Source organism: Struthio camelus, chromosome 5 (assembly GCF_040807025.1).
Source record: "Struthio camelus isolate bStrCam1 chromosome 5, bStrCam1.hap1, whole genome shotgun sequence".
Lineage (NCBI taxonomy): Eukaryota > Metazoa > Chordata > Aves > Struthioniformes > Struthionidae > Struthio > Struthio camelus.
This window is the reverse complement of record NC_090946.1, coordinates 48,702,956-48,719,849: the sequence shown is the minus strand read 5'-3', so window position 1 is coordinate 48,719,849 and position 16,894 is coordinate 48,702,956. Positions and strand designations below refer to the sequence as shown.

Below are 16,894 nucleotides of genomic sequence, written 5' to 3'. Positions count from 1 at the left end.
CTTATTTTCAGCCCATAAATATTTGACAGATTAAAAATATATATATCCACTATTCCTAGCTACCTTCTATAGATCTCCCTGTTTCTAATATGTCCGCCTGTGTGAGTGTGTGTGCATGTATATGTATACATATACATGCACACACACATATATAAATGTATTTTATATACACACACACACACAAACACACTATCTATTTATTTATTTTTTAACTTTTCCAGAGTGTGAACCCGTATCTGCAAGGACAGCGACTGGATAATGTTGTAGCAAAGAAGTCTGTTCCACATTTTTCAGATGAAGACAAGGGTCCTGAATAAGTACAATAAAAAAGAATGATGAAGACTCATGCCATCTTCTGCTAGATCATAATATTGCTTATATATAATCATCTATTAAAATCCTTGTGAATGGCAGCATGTTTATTATTTATATAATTGTAGATGAAAAACAGCTGTATTTATAACAGTATGTTCTCCTAGATAACGAAAATACGGTTCTGCTTTTTGTTAAGTTATGGTAAAAGGACAGTTTTGTTGTTTTTATTTTAGTCATGGAGCAAACTTTAAAAATATTAGTCATTTTAATAGCTAACGTGAGGTAAATGGTCTTAATGAGCAGCTTGTAAATAGGGAGAGGTAAAAAAATGCCCAGTCCGACTCCAACATTTAATCTTAAATTTTACTATGTTTGACACATGAAAATTATAGTTTTATGTTTTGTTCACAAATATTGTTACTTAGCAAAGACAAAGTATTTATTTTACCCAGAGAATTTTGGCTTTTGGTCTATTTTAATAAACATTTAAGCAATCTACAAGGTTTGCAAAGTGACAGTTTCCAAAATATTTCATAAGCTAATCTGTCTCAATTATTGCTATGCTAATTTAAAAATGAAAGAACTGATTTTTGAGTTTAGCCACTAGAATATTTTTCTGTTAGTTTTAATCGTGCTGTGTCCACACCTTTCCTGAACACTTCCATATCTTATTTCCTTATCAATGGTACTTTTAGAAATTAATCCTCCTCCCTTTTTTTTCACTTTGAGTAACAGCAACATTTGTAAATTATGAAGTGCTTAAATTATGTGTCCTTGGAATATTATAAGTGAAGATGGAGACGTTCGTCTATGTTATTAAAGCTCTATCAACATACATTGACTCCAAACGCAGGATCATCCATCTGATGGTCTTCTGAAAAGCTACGATACTCTAATAACAATGGGGGCCATCACTGCTCTTGAAACTGCTCCAGGAAGCTTAAATAGCCTTCTTCCCTGAGGAGCTGAACTTTATGCTGCAGCAAACTGAGTTCCCCCTTTCCTAAAGATGCACTGAAAATATAACATGATATAAAATGTTGTTATTTTTCAGGATGCATCTGGAATAGTAAAAACCAAACAAGCCACGTGCACAAATGGCATTGGGATTATGGAAAATAACATTAGTTTCTAGCTTTGAAAAATTCTATACTTTCCTTCACTAGTCTTACAAAAAGACGCAGCAAAATAACAATGACCGCTTACATAAAATATGTAAGAAACTAATGGAAACTGAAGTTCCTCTCCACATTAGGTTAAAGTTAACAGAACATCACGAATCTGTGCCTGGCGTTTGCTTCTCCTGTCCTAGCACTTAGTGAATAATTCATAATAAATTATGTATTCACAGAGTTGTTCCTCTCTCAAATTATTTATGGGTAGATTGCACAGTTCTGTAACGTTCTAGGCTAAATTATAATGTCTTTCATCATAGTTCCTGTTTTCTTGTAAAGAATGCTAGAAGAGAAAATTACTCTAAAGAGTATGTAATGTAGTGAGATTTGTAACTGCGTGTGACGTGAAAGGTGAAATGCTGAGTTCCTTCAACTTCCAGTGCCTTAAACGGAGGACGGGGTAACCCAGCTGTTCACGTGGCTGAGCTTGTTTTCTCTGCTACTTACACTTACTCTTTAATCTGTGCTCCTGCTTATTCTTCATTCAGGTATTGAGAGCTGCAGAATGCATAAATGACTAACCATCATCATCGTTATAAAGTCTCTCCAGAACAGAAGGGGCTGTAGAGCAGGGCAAGAATTTGAAAGCAGAACTCCCCATTGACAGCCAGTGGCTCACGGTAGGCAAAATATTAATTCCCTTCTACCCGGTCCTACAGCCAGACACTGTTGCAGTCACAGTCTAGTTAGTCAAGGGCTGGATTTCCATTCCTAAGAAACTAGTATTTCTTTAGATACTCAACTGTCTTATCTACTTTTAAAGTAATTTGAGCTACACACTGGCCTTATTTTATTAGCTACAGTAAAATCCATTTTAATCACTTCCTAGATGAAAAGCAACAAGCGAGAAGGTGACTCATTTTTCAAGCTCTTAATAGGGACCAGCACACAATAAAAGGTTACATGTGGTAACTGCACGGCTTAAAGAGGGAGGGGTAGGGAGGTACGATTTGCTTAACAGTGTCAGAAATCCCATGTCCGATGCCTTTCAGCACCCCAGCTCGGTTAGCTTAAGCGGCTGCGTAGCGATGTGATAATCAGGCACTGCCAACTGGCCAGAGGAGTACAGCGATCCCTCTCCGTACGCTTTGTTACCCTAGCGCGGCCTGAGGAGCTGCCCGCCCAGCTGCGCTAGATCTGCACTGAGCAGCCGAAAGAAAAAATGATACAACTTAGAAATTTTTGTCTTTAAATACAAACAAAATGAAACTCTTTACGCTGCACAACACGACGACGTGCCTTACAGGAGCTGCCTGCTAGATGAAACCAAATGTCTCGCAGTAAGCAGCAATCTGCTCATTCCGTTCAGCAGATTTAGTGTTTGGCCAGGAAAATTCAACAGCATGACTGTGAAATTTCAACAAAAATATAGCTATTATACTATGATTCTAATTTCAGCTCCATGGTAGAGCAGCCTTCCTAACTGGGATTGTTAGTGCCGTTTTCATTAAAAAACAAAAGCGAGCTAAAAGTCAGACACTCCCAACATGTTCAAACATTTAGATGTCGTTTTTATACAAAGAATCCCCACAGTGCTGGTCTTTCAGAATCAACGAATAAAGACACCACATATCCCCCTCAATAAGAGCTCACACCACCAAAAAGATATTTACAAGGAGGTGAACAGCTGGTCAGCTCTCACAGGTATCATCATCTGTTTGCCTTTATGATACTTGTACATTAAGTAGCTCCTGTATTGCTATTGCTTAGAATTTTCATTATCTGGCAATCAGAATGTTTTTAGGTATTTTACAAACTGCAAGTGTGTTTTTGAGATACAATTTGCTTGAAAGAAGCTATACAGAGTAAAGTATACTGCCATGCAACATTATTTTTGTCTGGTAAAGCAGTGTTTATGATGCTAGTAAAAAAAAATAAAGCATTATCGAGCATATTAAACTATGTAATTAATGATACCAAACTTACTCTGGGGGTATATGTGTGTATATAAACACACACACATATATATGGATACACATTTTTAAGATAATGTGTTCTTTTAACATAAAATTCAGTAGTAAAGAATATACAGCTATAAACTTACCACAGAAGAAAGCAACATAAAAATGCTCCGTGAATTATTTAAGAAGGGGAAAAAGTGATACGCTTCTTTTCATTGGCACATTTGCAATCACCTAACAAAACCATGTTGATAATCTTATCAATTCAGCAACTTATGAGTAAACCACAGGAACTCATTCCTGGGAATGTGATGTCCTGAGAGTCACTTACGATGTCACTTACTTACAGGACTGTAAGTAAAGCTGACCTGAATCTTATTTTGTAAAAATTTAATGAAGCTTTTCACTGAGGCATATCTTCACCTGATAAAATGAGGGAGGACATGGGCAGCATGGACAATCAGGTAAGTTTTAGGAGTCTGAAGTGGACAAAGCCAGATTTAAGCCCCCTTTTTCCCCAAATACCAGGAGTCGAGGATGAAGAAAGCACTCTTTTTTTTTTTTTTTGGACTATGAAGAGATTTGAATCCATGCCCTCAAATCAGGCCTCTAACCAGTAGCTGTGTGAAAGTGTTGAAAAGGCTTTGTTTTCATTTTCATGCTGTACAAAAATGAATTTTTGAAACATCTAAATTTATTGAAAAAAAAGCCCATAGCAAAAGTAACCCAAAACAAACTTGGCATCTTCTGGCCATTTTTTGCTTCTAAGCTCACTAGACCAACTCTTTTTGCATTTGTAATACTGTAACACTGGTGCTATGAATTAATTTTTATACAAGTACTTCTTCTTTACATGGTTGTAAGAACTGAAACCAGGGCTCTGGTATTTCTGGATCATTAGGATAAAGAGTTCAAAGATAACTGTTCTGTCAAATTCACAGATTCAGATTTATGTGCTGCTTGGAAGGAGAAAGGGAAGGTGGCCAGATGCAGAAGATGCTACCACAACCAAAGAAAGATGTAAAATGTACAGGGAAAGCACACTTTCACATGGCACTAGTGGGGATGAGTGTGTTCACTGCTTTATTAGCTACTGCAGCCTAGCTAGATCTAAGCTCCCAAGTCAGAAGCTGTTAGTACTGTCAGTGAATTAGAGGACAATACCTTCAATTTTCAGACACCTGAATCCAAGGTTTCTGGCTAGCGTAGCTGACAATTAGATTGAGTTATATATTCACTGTGCTTGATGGAAATAGGAAAGGAAACTGATATGCCTTAAAGAAAAGAAAGAAAAAAAAAACAAACACAGTATCAAATCCAATGCCACATGCGTGCATATACATACACTTAAAAAGGCAAATTCGGTTTTATTTAAGCAATGGAATTATCTTCCATAATCTTAAATAAGTACTGCCTTACTGCTTCACTTTAAAGGTTAGCCCTTCCCTTAAAAAGCAACGACAGTGCATTCTGTGACAGCTACTGAAGTCAGTGACAGTAGCAGCTTGACGCAGCTGACTCACCCTTACAACGTGAGTGAATAAACGCGTTCCCAGAGCCAAAGACCGTTTCCAACCACATATGAAGACAGCAAGCTGCCTGAAGTCCGCAGCCACTAACAATGACCTACTTAGATGTAAAGTAAATAAAAACTAAAAAGAAAGGTAGAAGAAGAGGTTGGAATTACCACTGCGGAGGACCCTGTGAACCACAAGTGTGGCTGACTGGCCCAGGACTGAAGTTCTAAGCCAAGGTTTCCAAACGGACTTATTTCTACATGAGATCATGAAAGGGTTAAGTGAATCATTTCCCAGGTACATACAGAGCCTGGGTCTGCCACACTCGAGCCTTCTGCCATTAGGTGAAGAATGGGGTTGAATTCCAGTTCGTCGTCCTAATTCACCATGAGAAGGAAGTATGTAGTGTCTGCTCATGTTTGCCTTATTTATGATGCTAACTGCTTTGCAGCGATTACGTGAATCTTGATGGTTGGAATAGCTGCTAGCCATGTGTTCAACACATGGGAGCATAACAAATCTTAAATGATTGTGAATGTCATGGCAGCGGCATTACCAATTGGAACTGAAAGAGTTTTTAAAATCTTGTTTGACTAACAAGATCTATTTTTTGTGTGTGTGGCAGAGGTGGGGGAAGGGATCAGAGATGGTAGGAATTGAGGAGGGCTTCAAACTTTAAAGATTAGGTAGACTGGAATCACCTCTTCTTACTTTTTCCTTCTCCCTTGAAAGATAATTCCTATTACCAAAAGACGTGGAATCCAGCTCTTATTACACTGTACGGGTGTTTTTTACATTTAATTGCAGTGTTTCTTCATCCTACTCTGCTCTCCAAGAAAAACAGTAGTGAGAGTCAGTGGCTGAACGTCATTGTAAACTGAATGCGGTAAAGGAGAAAGCACCAAGCAGACAAATAATGTGCAATTTGCTGATAGTCCCAAACTCCCCCTCCTTCCCTGATTGGGTGTCATTCATTTATAGGTCAGTAAGCCCTGACTGTAAATGTATAAACGCTGTCTGCTTTTATTCCAGAGCTTTGTTCTGAACTTAACCACCATATAACAATGTAACTTTTAGGGGGGAGTCACCAAAGATCCCCATTACAGATAGATTTTTTTTTTTAAGCTCTGGATATCTGAATATCTAAGAGTTAGATCACAGAAGGGTATACAGTTTTGATGTTGAATTCAGTCTTGATTCTGTTTTAATTAATTCTTTATTCTGAGAAACGAAATACACTAGCACTTCTTCAGTACATTATCTTCATTCTAATGCCCAAAAGTCCTCTATATGTGGCTGAAATTGTAGTGAGACAGCCCTTACAGGACACAGGGAAATGTGATTCTGGTTATTCATGGGCAAGATCTTTTCTACACTTTTCTACATTTGGAAATAAAATAAAATAAAATACCAGTAGTGTGGCATTTTGAATTTCCAAATGGTCAATAAATACCTCCCCCCCCAAAAAGTCAGGTCATCCAAAGTAGCACTAATAATTCAGCATTGGTTAGTTTTTACTTCCTCTCGCTCTCTCTTTTTTTTTCTTGCGTGTTAAGAACACTGCAACCAGTGACGAGGTCAATTGCAAAACTTATTCAGTATCATTATTATATTTTATGCATAGTCAATAGGTTATTGGTTAAATTCCCCAACAACCCAGTAACTCAGCTGCCATGGGGGTTATTTGCATACATGGTAACATGTGCATGCACAATTAACAAGAAGAGAAGTTTACCCTGGAATTTCTACCCAGCCCCACTTCTGATCCCTTAGAGCTTCTTCCCTCTGCTCATGTGTTTCCAGCATTGTTGCAGCTTTTGCGACGGCTATGAGTCCCAAGTTATGGGTTATCCAAGAACTTGTTTTCAAGTGTTCGTATGAGTGTAAGTTATCCAGCGTGCAGGCATGTGTAATAAGGTATAAAAATAGAGTATGTTTCTTTCAATTTAGAATACATGAATTCTTCTCTGCTCTAGTAGTTGAGGCTATTTTCTAATTCCTGTGGTTACTAACATTGCCCACTGTTTTTAATGTTCTTAGCAGCAACACATGGCCCCTCAAAATGATAGGAATTATCCACCAACTTGAAGAGAAATCCTTCACAGACTGCCCCTAAAATATCAGCTGCTTATTAAAAATACTTTGCATCTTTGTTGCTGTCTATCTACAGGTCCTCAAACTAGAGTTTTACAAAACTAGAAGGTATTTCCAATTGACAGATGGGTGAACAGAAGTGAACAGGTTAAGAGTCAGAGCCACAAAAAGCTTAATTGTCCATAATGGGACTTGCATGTAATACAAATACCAAAGTCCAAGTGAGCGATCCTCAAATCTTGTCCCCCCTTGTCCGTGCACAACTACGTTTGTCAGTAAAGTTCCTCAGGCACCTAAACTTCTACCTCTGTGCATGCCCAGGTCTGTCTGAAATTCAGTGAATCTGCATAGCTCAATACCTGTCTCAGTCCTAAACCTAGCCTGGATCCACAAACTTGGCAATCTCTTGCCTATACTTCCTGCAGGAACCAACCTGGTAAGGACCCACTTCGCACATCCCTGCAGGACCACGCATTGCACAAACCACCACAGCAGAAGCAGATAGTTTAATTTTAAAAAGTGTGTCTGGTAAAGTTGTGGCAAAAGAATCAAAGATCTAACGGGGCCAGAGAAGGGGATCAAGAATGAACATGAATTTGTCATCTAGAGGTTAGGAGGGCAGGCTGAGCGTGAGGAAGGATAGGACAACACTTGGGCTCTAGCACGTCCTCCAAGGACTGGTTAGGTAGCTAGCCAGACACGGGGAGGAAAAAAAAAAAGTCTTAGAGTAGGAACAGAAGACCCCAAGACCCCAAACACCCTTCCCCCCCCCCCCCCGCACTAGATGGCTTGTTTTCGCTCCCTGCCTTTATTTGCTTTCTGAATTGCTCAACAGCCTCAGCAGGGACAGCATAGGCAGTCTGCCCCTCCAAACAGGCACCTGCCTCAGCTCAGGCACTCTCCAAGCTCAAACCCCTCCAGAGAGAGGCAGGTGTGGAAGTGGCTATGCCTCCAGCAAGCGGCTGTAAAGAAAGAGAATGGATAGGCATCTCTCCGCTGCCACCCTACCCTCATTTGGAAGGAGAGGAGCGACCCTTGTTACATTTTGCTCTCAGAGCAGCCTAGATGGTTACCTTCAGGAAAAGGGCCCAGGATTCGAAACTTGAATTGAAGAGCAGTGCCTCTTTCAACCCAAAGCTCGACACCTATGCTCCTGAGACAGAAGTGATTCAAAACAGCCATCTCCGGTGTTTCCAGTTAGCTAGCTAAAGTAGCTCCTTGCTCTGCAGACTAGAAGTCACTGTTGCAAATCGTGTGTGGCAGCTCTCAGCTCAATCTAGGGCGAGTTTGTGACTTCCAGGCTGGGAGCCAGCCCTCCAGAAGCGAGGTCAGTGCCATGGCACCCAGCTCCTTCGGGTTTCTGTAAGAAACTTGTCCAAGGCTAGCCCTGTGAGTGAGTAGGTAGCAGCCACAGTCTTTTCCCTTCTGATTCCTGAAACAATATAGTGCTTCTTTTTGACTTATTTTAAAGCATTATTTTTACAGGAAAGTGAGATGTGTTTAGAGGCCACCCAAATAATTGCAAGAACAAGAACCGGGAATTAGCAAGAGTCCTTCTAGTTGACTATGCATTCTTTAATCTAGTAAAGACTTTAAAAGCATCTTTTAGATCACCTTGCATCCTTTGAAACGGAAGCATTTCAAAACCCACTTCCTTATTCACTATTAGCACTTTAGTGACAAATTTGATCTCGCAAACATTCTCCTGTGAGACGGCTTATTGACCAGTGATGCTACGGTGCCCAGTTCATGGTGTTACAGCAAGAGACATGCCTTGTTATAAGCATTTGCAATATAGCGGCTAAGACTTAAACTTCCCCCACCCAGCTGAAATAAGGCCTTTCAAGGTGGTTTCAGGTGGCATTCTCCCTATTAAAATGTTTAGGACCAAATGCTGAAGAGGTTTTCAAAGCTTTCACAGAAGCTGGTGGTAGTGTTCTCAAAGCGAGAGGGACCTAGATAAAATGAGCAATTTGATAAAACATGTTAAAACATAGAAGTATTTTGTCTTTCAAAATACTTCTCTGACTTAGGAAGACAGAAGTCACGCTTTGCTGTGATGTTTTTTCACTATGAGTGAAGGAGGATTTCTTTCACTTGATTGCAGTAGTCATCTCCTCCCTAATTTGCAAAAGCCTTCTGAACAAATCGTTCCATCTCCACTGGATAAAAATGTGCTTTCTACCTCCAGATAGCCTGCACCCTCACCCTGGATTTGCCTCACTAATTATATAAAGGCAAAAACCATTGTACCTTGTTTCTGGTAGGATTTTACAACACGATAGCTGTGCTTTTTACATGAAAATGGCTTACAAGGAGTCAAACTCTGAACCCAAGAATTTATGGTACTAAAAAGGAAGGTTTCTTCTCTGCCTTACAACACAGGAAAATATTCCTGTCCGTTTCTGTTTTCTCTTTGGTTAGATCAGAAGAACAAGAAATAGCTATGAGGGTTTTGTGTGTGTGTGTGTGTTGTTTCTTTTTTAAATGTGTCTGATAGCTTTTGGTGACGCCAGCTCCCAGGGATTCTTTCCTCTAAATGTTTTATTATATTTTTCAAAGGAAAAATATGTATTTTTTACTGTGAATTCATATGTTCATTTTGAAACCATGTCAAGAAATAATAATACCTCCTTCACAAAGAGTCTAGTTCCATCTGGTTCAGAACCAAAAAACCCTGCCACAGTCTGATCTAAAGTGTGATTGATTTGGTCACTTGCAATTTAACTTCTTTACTTACGTCTTTAGTGCATTAAGACTTCCTGGGGAGGGTGGAGAAAAGTGTTTACACTTTTAGACTTTTTAAAAGTGCATCCAAAAGCTCAAAGTGTTTGGTGCCTGATTCATTATAAACACCTAGAGGATAGCTCCTGACCTATTTACAGAATCTCGCTTAACGTCAAGTGATTTTATGCTTTTCCAGGCACTCTGAATTGCATGTTATTCCTTAAAAAAAAAAAAAATTCCAAATGAAAGCAGCTGATAAAGAATTAATAGGCAGTGTGGTTAACTGCAGAAAGTAAGATCTTTCAGATCTTTACAGCTCTTCCATTACTCTGAACAGCTCAACAAAAATTGAAGAAAGATGTCTGTTGTGGCTATATTTGGGGAATAATATACAAGAACTTGAAAATTCTAATTAGAATTCAAGATACTGTAAGAAAGGGAAAGATCAATGAATAAATATCCTACTGCCCTTAGCCAAACAGGCTAAACAGGATACTTTTGACAAGGAAACAGAAGAAGCAAAACAGAACAGTTGGAAATATCAAGACAAGAGATTTGGCCCTAGGCTTGCTTGTGTAGTTTCCCAGAAGTGATTTTTTTTTTTTTTGGCAATTTTTGAAAGAGGAAATTTTTTGTAACCATACAGATACAAAGTAGACTTTTATTTTTGTGTTTTATTATTATACTATACTTTAAATTCTCTAGGTTTGTAGGTTTGTGAGTTGTAATATGCACATCAACTAGAGGACCTTTTAACAGGGGAAAGACATATATAAAAATTGGTTTGGGGTCTTCTAGAAAGGCTCGCCTGACTCAGGCCTCTCAGATTTTTGAGTGCACTTCATTTTGTACACTCTGAATAGTCCCACTGAAGATAAAATCAAGCATCTGGCAAGTCCCTACAGGACTGGGGTCTGAAACTAGAGTTTAGTAAAGAAGTTCAGCATGCACAGAAGTCCACCTTTCTTACCAAAGCACTTAATTATATGTTCGCATTTACGTGTATAGTTAAAATGCTATTCAGATCAACAAAGACTGCTGAACTGGAATCTTATCTTTAGCAGTTATTTTAGACAACTACAACTGGTTAAAACACTTTGTCTGCCTTTAGAAGTTTTTTTGTCCATAACAGTGAAAACTTGGCTTATTCACTGGAAATATGATTTTTTTATAGCACAGAATTACGAAGTAAAAAGGCCTTCTTCCCTATTAAAAGCTTTTAGACATTTAAAAATGGATGCATTCAGACTCCTATGCAAACACAAAAGAGAAGGTGAAAGTTTAAAAAAAAAAAATCATCTTCCTCGATTAATTTGAATCCTGACTCCTGTTGTTAACTGCTTATTTCACTGGAAGTTTGATAGCTAACCAGCTTTAAGGATTTAAGTCAAAATGATTCTGGCTCCTTTGAAAACTCTGTTCCCTACTGCAGTTTTATAGGTGGGGAAATGGAGTCGTGAGAAAATCAGTGTGAGTTAAAAAAGGAAAAAGGTGACAGAGGGGTTATTTGTGCCTCCTGTACAGGTCTTGTCCTCAATATACAGAGATCTAAATAAAATATGGGAATGAGCAAGAGTTCTGTTTCTTTCTACCTACCTCTTCAGGAACTGCTGCATTAGTATTAACTCAGAGAAGTGGACAACTGATACTAAAGGAGCACAATTGTTTAAGAGCTCTTTCCTTCCCATAATACAGTAGTCATTTTTGTTACACTTGATTTCAAATATAAAATGCAGAAGTTCTACACAGTCTACACAAAGTTTTGTCTTAGCCAAAAGAGCTTCAGCTCCTTCGTTCCTGCAAAGTTTTTTTTTTTTTTTTAATCTAGTATTCCGTTTTTACCTAGATATTGCCAGGAAAAACAGAAAGAACAGATAAGAGTTGAATTTTAAAGAGGGCAATGGAAAAAAAAAAAAAGAGCCAAAACAAAAGCCTTTCAAACCTTCTTACATAATTAGATAGTGCTCCTTCCTTTATTACTCTTTTTTTTCTTTGCTACAGGCAGCAAGTGGCAAAGTCAGAAGAAAGACCCTCATTTCTTGAATTCCAGCTACCTACTTTAATCAGCCAGCTAACATTGCGTGCACTATGGATGTTGCACAAAAGCTCCCAAACTGCCCCAGAGAACCCCTTATCTTTTAGATTGTTGAGAAATGGTAACATCCTGAGTTACAGGTGGTTACCAATGACAAACTGCTTTTCATTATAGCAAGAAAAGAGTGAAAAGACTATTTTGAAGGAATTGTATATAGCTATACATATCTCAATAGTGTTATGTAATCTGTCTAAAATGTTACTGTCAGCACGTGCGATGTAGTAAGGAGCGGGAAAGGAGTCTTTCAGTTTTGCGGCATAACTGGAAACTGTATTTCATAGCTGTCATATCACTGGAGTGCAAAATGTAAGCAAATAACTTGTCAAGCTCCTTAGATGACTCCTTTCATAATACGCAGTTACGACTTTAGACTATAAGGGCTTCTTATACTTGCACAAACTCAGTTTGCTTAGCTGAGTCACTTCTTGTATCACATTGCTCCAGAACTATCCTGAAAGCAAAGCTTATCAGCAAACACCTCCTTTCCTTACAGCTACAGATTCGTAAGACAGCCTTTCCACAGAAGAAAAAGAAAAGCAAACCCATGTGGGCAGAGGAATTTTTCATGGGTATTTTATGGCTCTCATTTTCTTGTTATATTATTCTATAGCCATCAAATAAATGAGATGCACCAAAAAAAAATGTGAAAAGTATTAAAAAAGGTTAGGTTGACAAATGATACTTCCTCATTTAGCATGAAAGATCATATTTGTCCAGCCATCAAACTTCACCCTAATAAAACAAGATTTTTTTAAATCACTTTTGAAAAATAGTCACATATGGATTGTATTATATATGTAGGTGTTTGGGGGACAGAGAATATATTTTGTTCTATTTCTGCAGCACGTAGTACAGTGGAATTCTGGTCTGTGACCATGGCTCCTAGGTGCAGAGGTCATTACGAGCCCACAACCTGAAGCTACATGTTATATTCTAAACAAGAAAGCTTTTCAGACATACCAGGAGGCCATATTTTTCAGAGTAGGATCCCAGACTTTGAAAGTATTTAGGTACTTGAAGTTAGTGATTTTATGCTGAAACTGTTTTTGCTTTTGATTTCCATTGTTTTATTTCTGAACATTTGCAAATGAAATGTAGGTATATTTCTAGGTGAAACGACATTTTGAAATTGGGGGGAAAAAAAGAAAAATAATCAAAATATTTCATTTCCAAAGAAACCCAAAATAAACATTTTCCCTTGCTTAATTTTCTCTCATTCAGTTGATGGCAGTCTATACATTAAAAGGATGTTCTGTTAGCTTGAATCTAAAATGCTGTTTTTCAGTAGGTATGCTATTCATCCAATGCTTTCTTTTCAGTCTGTGAGGTGAAGCCCCAGACACATGGATGTTAATTACAAAATTTAAATAAGAGAAATATTTCAGTTCCTTAATTAAACTGAATTTTGCTAGAGTGAGGCACAAAGTGAAGCACAGACCACTCAACGCATGCTAAATATGGTTTTCCTTATTCTTTAATTCATGGATTACTTCTGAGACACTGCTCATCTCACCCCTCTGGAAAGCCTGGAAAATCAGCTGGGTATAGGACCAGAAGGCTGACAGTCCCCACAATGTGGAGACCGTCATCTCCGAGAGCATGTCCGGCAACAGGCTCTTCTGAAACAAGACCTCTGTGAAGCGCACACATCTTCTGTCATATCAGACTAACAAGCGCACCGACCCTCATCACCCTGCCCCACCACTGCACACCTTCACGTCCCTCCAAGGATGACAGATGGCAAGCAGCAGGCAGTAGGGACAGTCAAAATTTGCTTCTAATGTGGTCACCAGCAAAAAGAGAAGAGTTAGTTAAGGTTGTGCTGGGGAGAAAACTCATTCCTTAACATTTTGCTCCCTGATTTTCAGAAGTTCTTGCACCACTGTAATCTCAAAAGGCAAAAAGCACAGCAAAACATCACTGCCCCTGTATTAACAAGAAGTTGAGGCACATTGCTAGGTAGGTAGATACATATATTCATCTGTTCTGCTTTTCTGCTTCAAAACACACAAACAGAGTGGTTTGACATTACTCTTTTTGAACGTTACCAGAAGAAAGGAGTATCTCAGGTTGCTGTCTTATATAAAGCATCGAAAACATTGGTGATTTTGTCACTAATGGCTGAATTTTATGTACTCTTTTAGCTTTCTTTTCCCTGTAAATTAGTGCCAGATTCACAGCCCTGTCAACCAAGCTCCTTTCTCTTCTTCACAGAACAGTCAAAATATCAAGTAAAGCAGTTCAGATGTGCCCAGTCTCTCCCAGACAGCTTGCCTTACATCTGACCTAGAGGAACATGTCTAGGACTGAGACGCTTGATTTCTAGGTATATTAGGGCCAGATTCTCAGCTGGCATAAATCAGTTACATCTCCCTGAAGTTATTATTAGCTATTGCAATTTACTCAAGAAAAGGATCTGGCCCCTGTCAGTCTTTGGCTCCTCTGCAAAGGCTTTAATAAGGCGCCAACTGTCCTGGCAGTGAGGCTATACTGAGAAGCACTCAAAGTTAGCAGTAGCAGACAGGAGCTCAGCCCAATAACATTTTTTCTCTGCAAGAATTAAGTACAGCACTTCTTTTAAGCTTAAAACAATTCTTACTTCTCCACTAAAACAAAGAGCAACTCATACAGTGAATACCAGCAAGAAATGGGAGGGAAATTAAAAAAAACGAAAACAAAAAATTCCAAAACAATAGCGAGCGGGTAGTTGAATCCAGTCAGGTTCATAGTACACGCTGTTGCAACCCTGCATCATCCACACTCTTCAGCTCAAACCTATGCCACAAAAACAAGCATGTTCCCCCTAGGCCAAATAATTACAGAAAATAAGCCCAGTAGTATTCCAGCTCCAGTCAGCTGAACTGGTTAGACCATCAACAGAATTTCAAATGTGGATAAGGCTGAGGGTGGGAGGAAGGGGAAGGTAACTTTCTTTTAAGCAGTGGGTGCCTGTTAAGCCAGGAGACAACAGAACCTTGTCTTTGGATGAGGTCTCACCTGTCCAGCCAAATCTTTGGAGTAAACTCTGAGAATGTTTCATTAAAGAGTCCCGCAGTAAAGTCAATACAAACTTCCATACTGGAAATGATCTGAATACCTAACGATAACAGAACAATGAGGAAAAAGAAGTCTTTCCCTACACCTCTCCATGACCACAAAGAAATAAAAATAGACATATAAGTGTTTCTTCCTTTTTGCCAAGTCATTTTTTTTCCACTTCTACCTTCGTTCAGCCCAAGCAAGCAAACGCAACTAGAATGACACACTTTTTTGATCCCTGATTGATTTATTTTTATGAATGAGCAAGCAAAATCTTGCAGGAAAACTTCTACTTTGCAATGATCGGAAAACCTGAAGATTTATCTTTCTGGACCTAAGATGCCTGACTTGAAACACTGTGGATTAAACAGAGGGAAAGAAAACAGATGGGAAAATATGGTGGGGAGCATTCATCAGCAAGAAATCGGGAGAGGTCTTGAGGAAGGAATACAGCTTCTACATCAGGAGATGCATCCTAAAAGATTTCTTGGTCTGCTTTAAATCAAGCCGAGACCTACTCCAGGTCCACCATTCCAGCCAGATGCCCGAGTGCAGTGAGGCACTGAGAAGCGGAGATGACCGCCCTCCAGTAGGTGCCCACAAGTATCATCATCTAATAAGGTGAATGCCAGAGCTGCACGTGAACTATATTCTAGAAGAATATAGCAAAGAGGCAGTTTGTCTGCAGATCAGCAGCAACGCATGGAAGTACATGCAGTGCCAGCGCCAACGTCGGGCACAGGCAGGAGCAACAGCTCAGGGCAACTGCAGAGCGAACTTCCTCTCGCACCAGCCAAATGACTGCATTATGGCCCTAGGAGAGGGGCAGCTGGAGCAGCTCCCAGAGACCCCTAGCCCCGCTCAAGAGCAGTTACTCAGAGAAAGACAGCAGGCAAGACAAAGAAGGGAAGAGAGGGGAATAGTCCCTTTACCTATGGATGTAAGTACAACTACTTAGAAGCTTACCAAGAGAAAAAGAAAATGAGCATAAAGTCTGCTGACATACTGAGAGGTGAGACGTGTGACTTTCTGTCTGGACTCACAAGGGAAGGACCCTAGCTAATTAAAAACATCTATGAAGGTTAATAGCACTTTTTTGAGCAAAATAAAGAAAAATCTCGAAAATTCCCTAGGCCTCTCTTTTCATCCATCTAGACGTCACTTACTGTGATTCTTTGCCAGTAATCCTTTCCCCTTGACTGTAATTGAACTTCAATGGCCCCTGCAAACCAACACATTTTCTCTCTCATGCTGCCACCTACCATTACACCACTGCTGCTTGCCCTGTTGCTTCAGCAGCATTTGCACACACTGCTGGCCAAGCAACTGAAGTGATTTTTTTTTTCAAGTTATCACTAAGCTCATGTACCTTTTTTTCTGATGTAAAGCAGTGGGCCTAGTTTACTAACATGCTGAGCACTCCTCTCTGCAGCTGGCGCTCATTGGTGCCACGCTCTGCCCTTAAAGAGCAAGCTAAATACTCCGAAAAGTCAGAAGCTAGGCATCTTACCTAAACACAGCATCCCGAAAGTAGCAGGTCCTTTGATTTTTAGTTTATCCTGCACATCTGCATAAACAGGGCCAAAACAAAAACAAAAACAAAAACCTCATTTCCCAGGCGAGATCTGTTGCGTTTATAAGAGGCCCGAGGCATGCGATGACAACCACGGCGAGGTCAGTGAGGTGCAGGGCTGTTACGGTTCGCAGGCAGTGATTCCCAGCGCATAAGGAGGACAACACAAAGCGCTGCTAACGGTGCCACCTGCCCCGCCGGCTGCCGGCCCGTCGGGGGGCGCTTGTCCCCCGGGGGGCGCTTGTCCCCCGCGGGCCGGCAGCGGTACCCGCGGCGGGCGCCGCTGCGCCGTGCCCGCCTCTGGGAGCGGCAGCGGAGCAACTTCTCCGTTCAGTTAGCGGGCCGAAAGGTCAGCCGGCATTTCGGGACCGCTCCTGCTCCTAGTGCCTCCGCCCTCCCCTCCGCGGCGTTGCGACCCTCCGCGTTACAAAGTGGAGGGGAGGCGAGAGTTGGTGCGG

At 40.0% G+C, this 16,894-nt stretch overlaps 1 protein-coding gene across 3 annotated transcripts in view; it reads left to right on the top strand.

Annotated features, from left to right (window-relative positions):
* Positions 1-1,667, top strand: part of SCG5 (secretogranin V) — a 31,737-nt gene extending 30,070 nt beyond the window's left edge. For all 3 annotated transcript variants that reach the window (XM_068946302.1, XM_068946303.1, XM_068946304.1), the window contains exon 6: positions 222-1,667. In XM_068946302.1, the coding sequence (XP_068802403.1) occupies positions 222-317 (96 nt within the window). In that variant the 3' untranslated portion in view covers positions 318-1,667. The remainder of the gene's footprint in view (positions 1-221) is intronic.
* Positions 1,668-16,894: the final 15,227 nt, after the last annotated feature.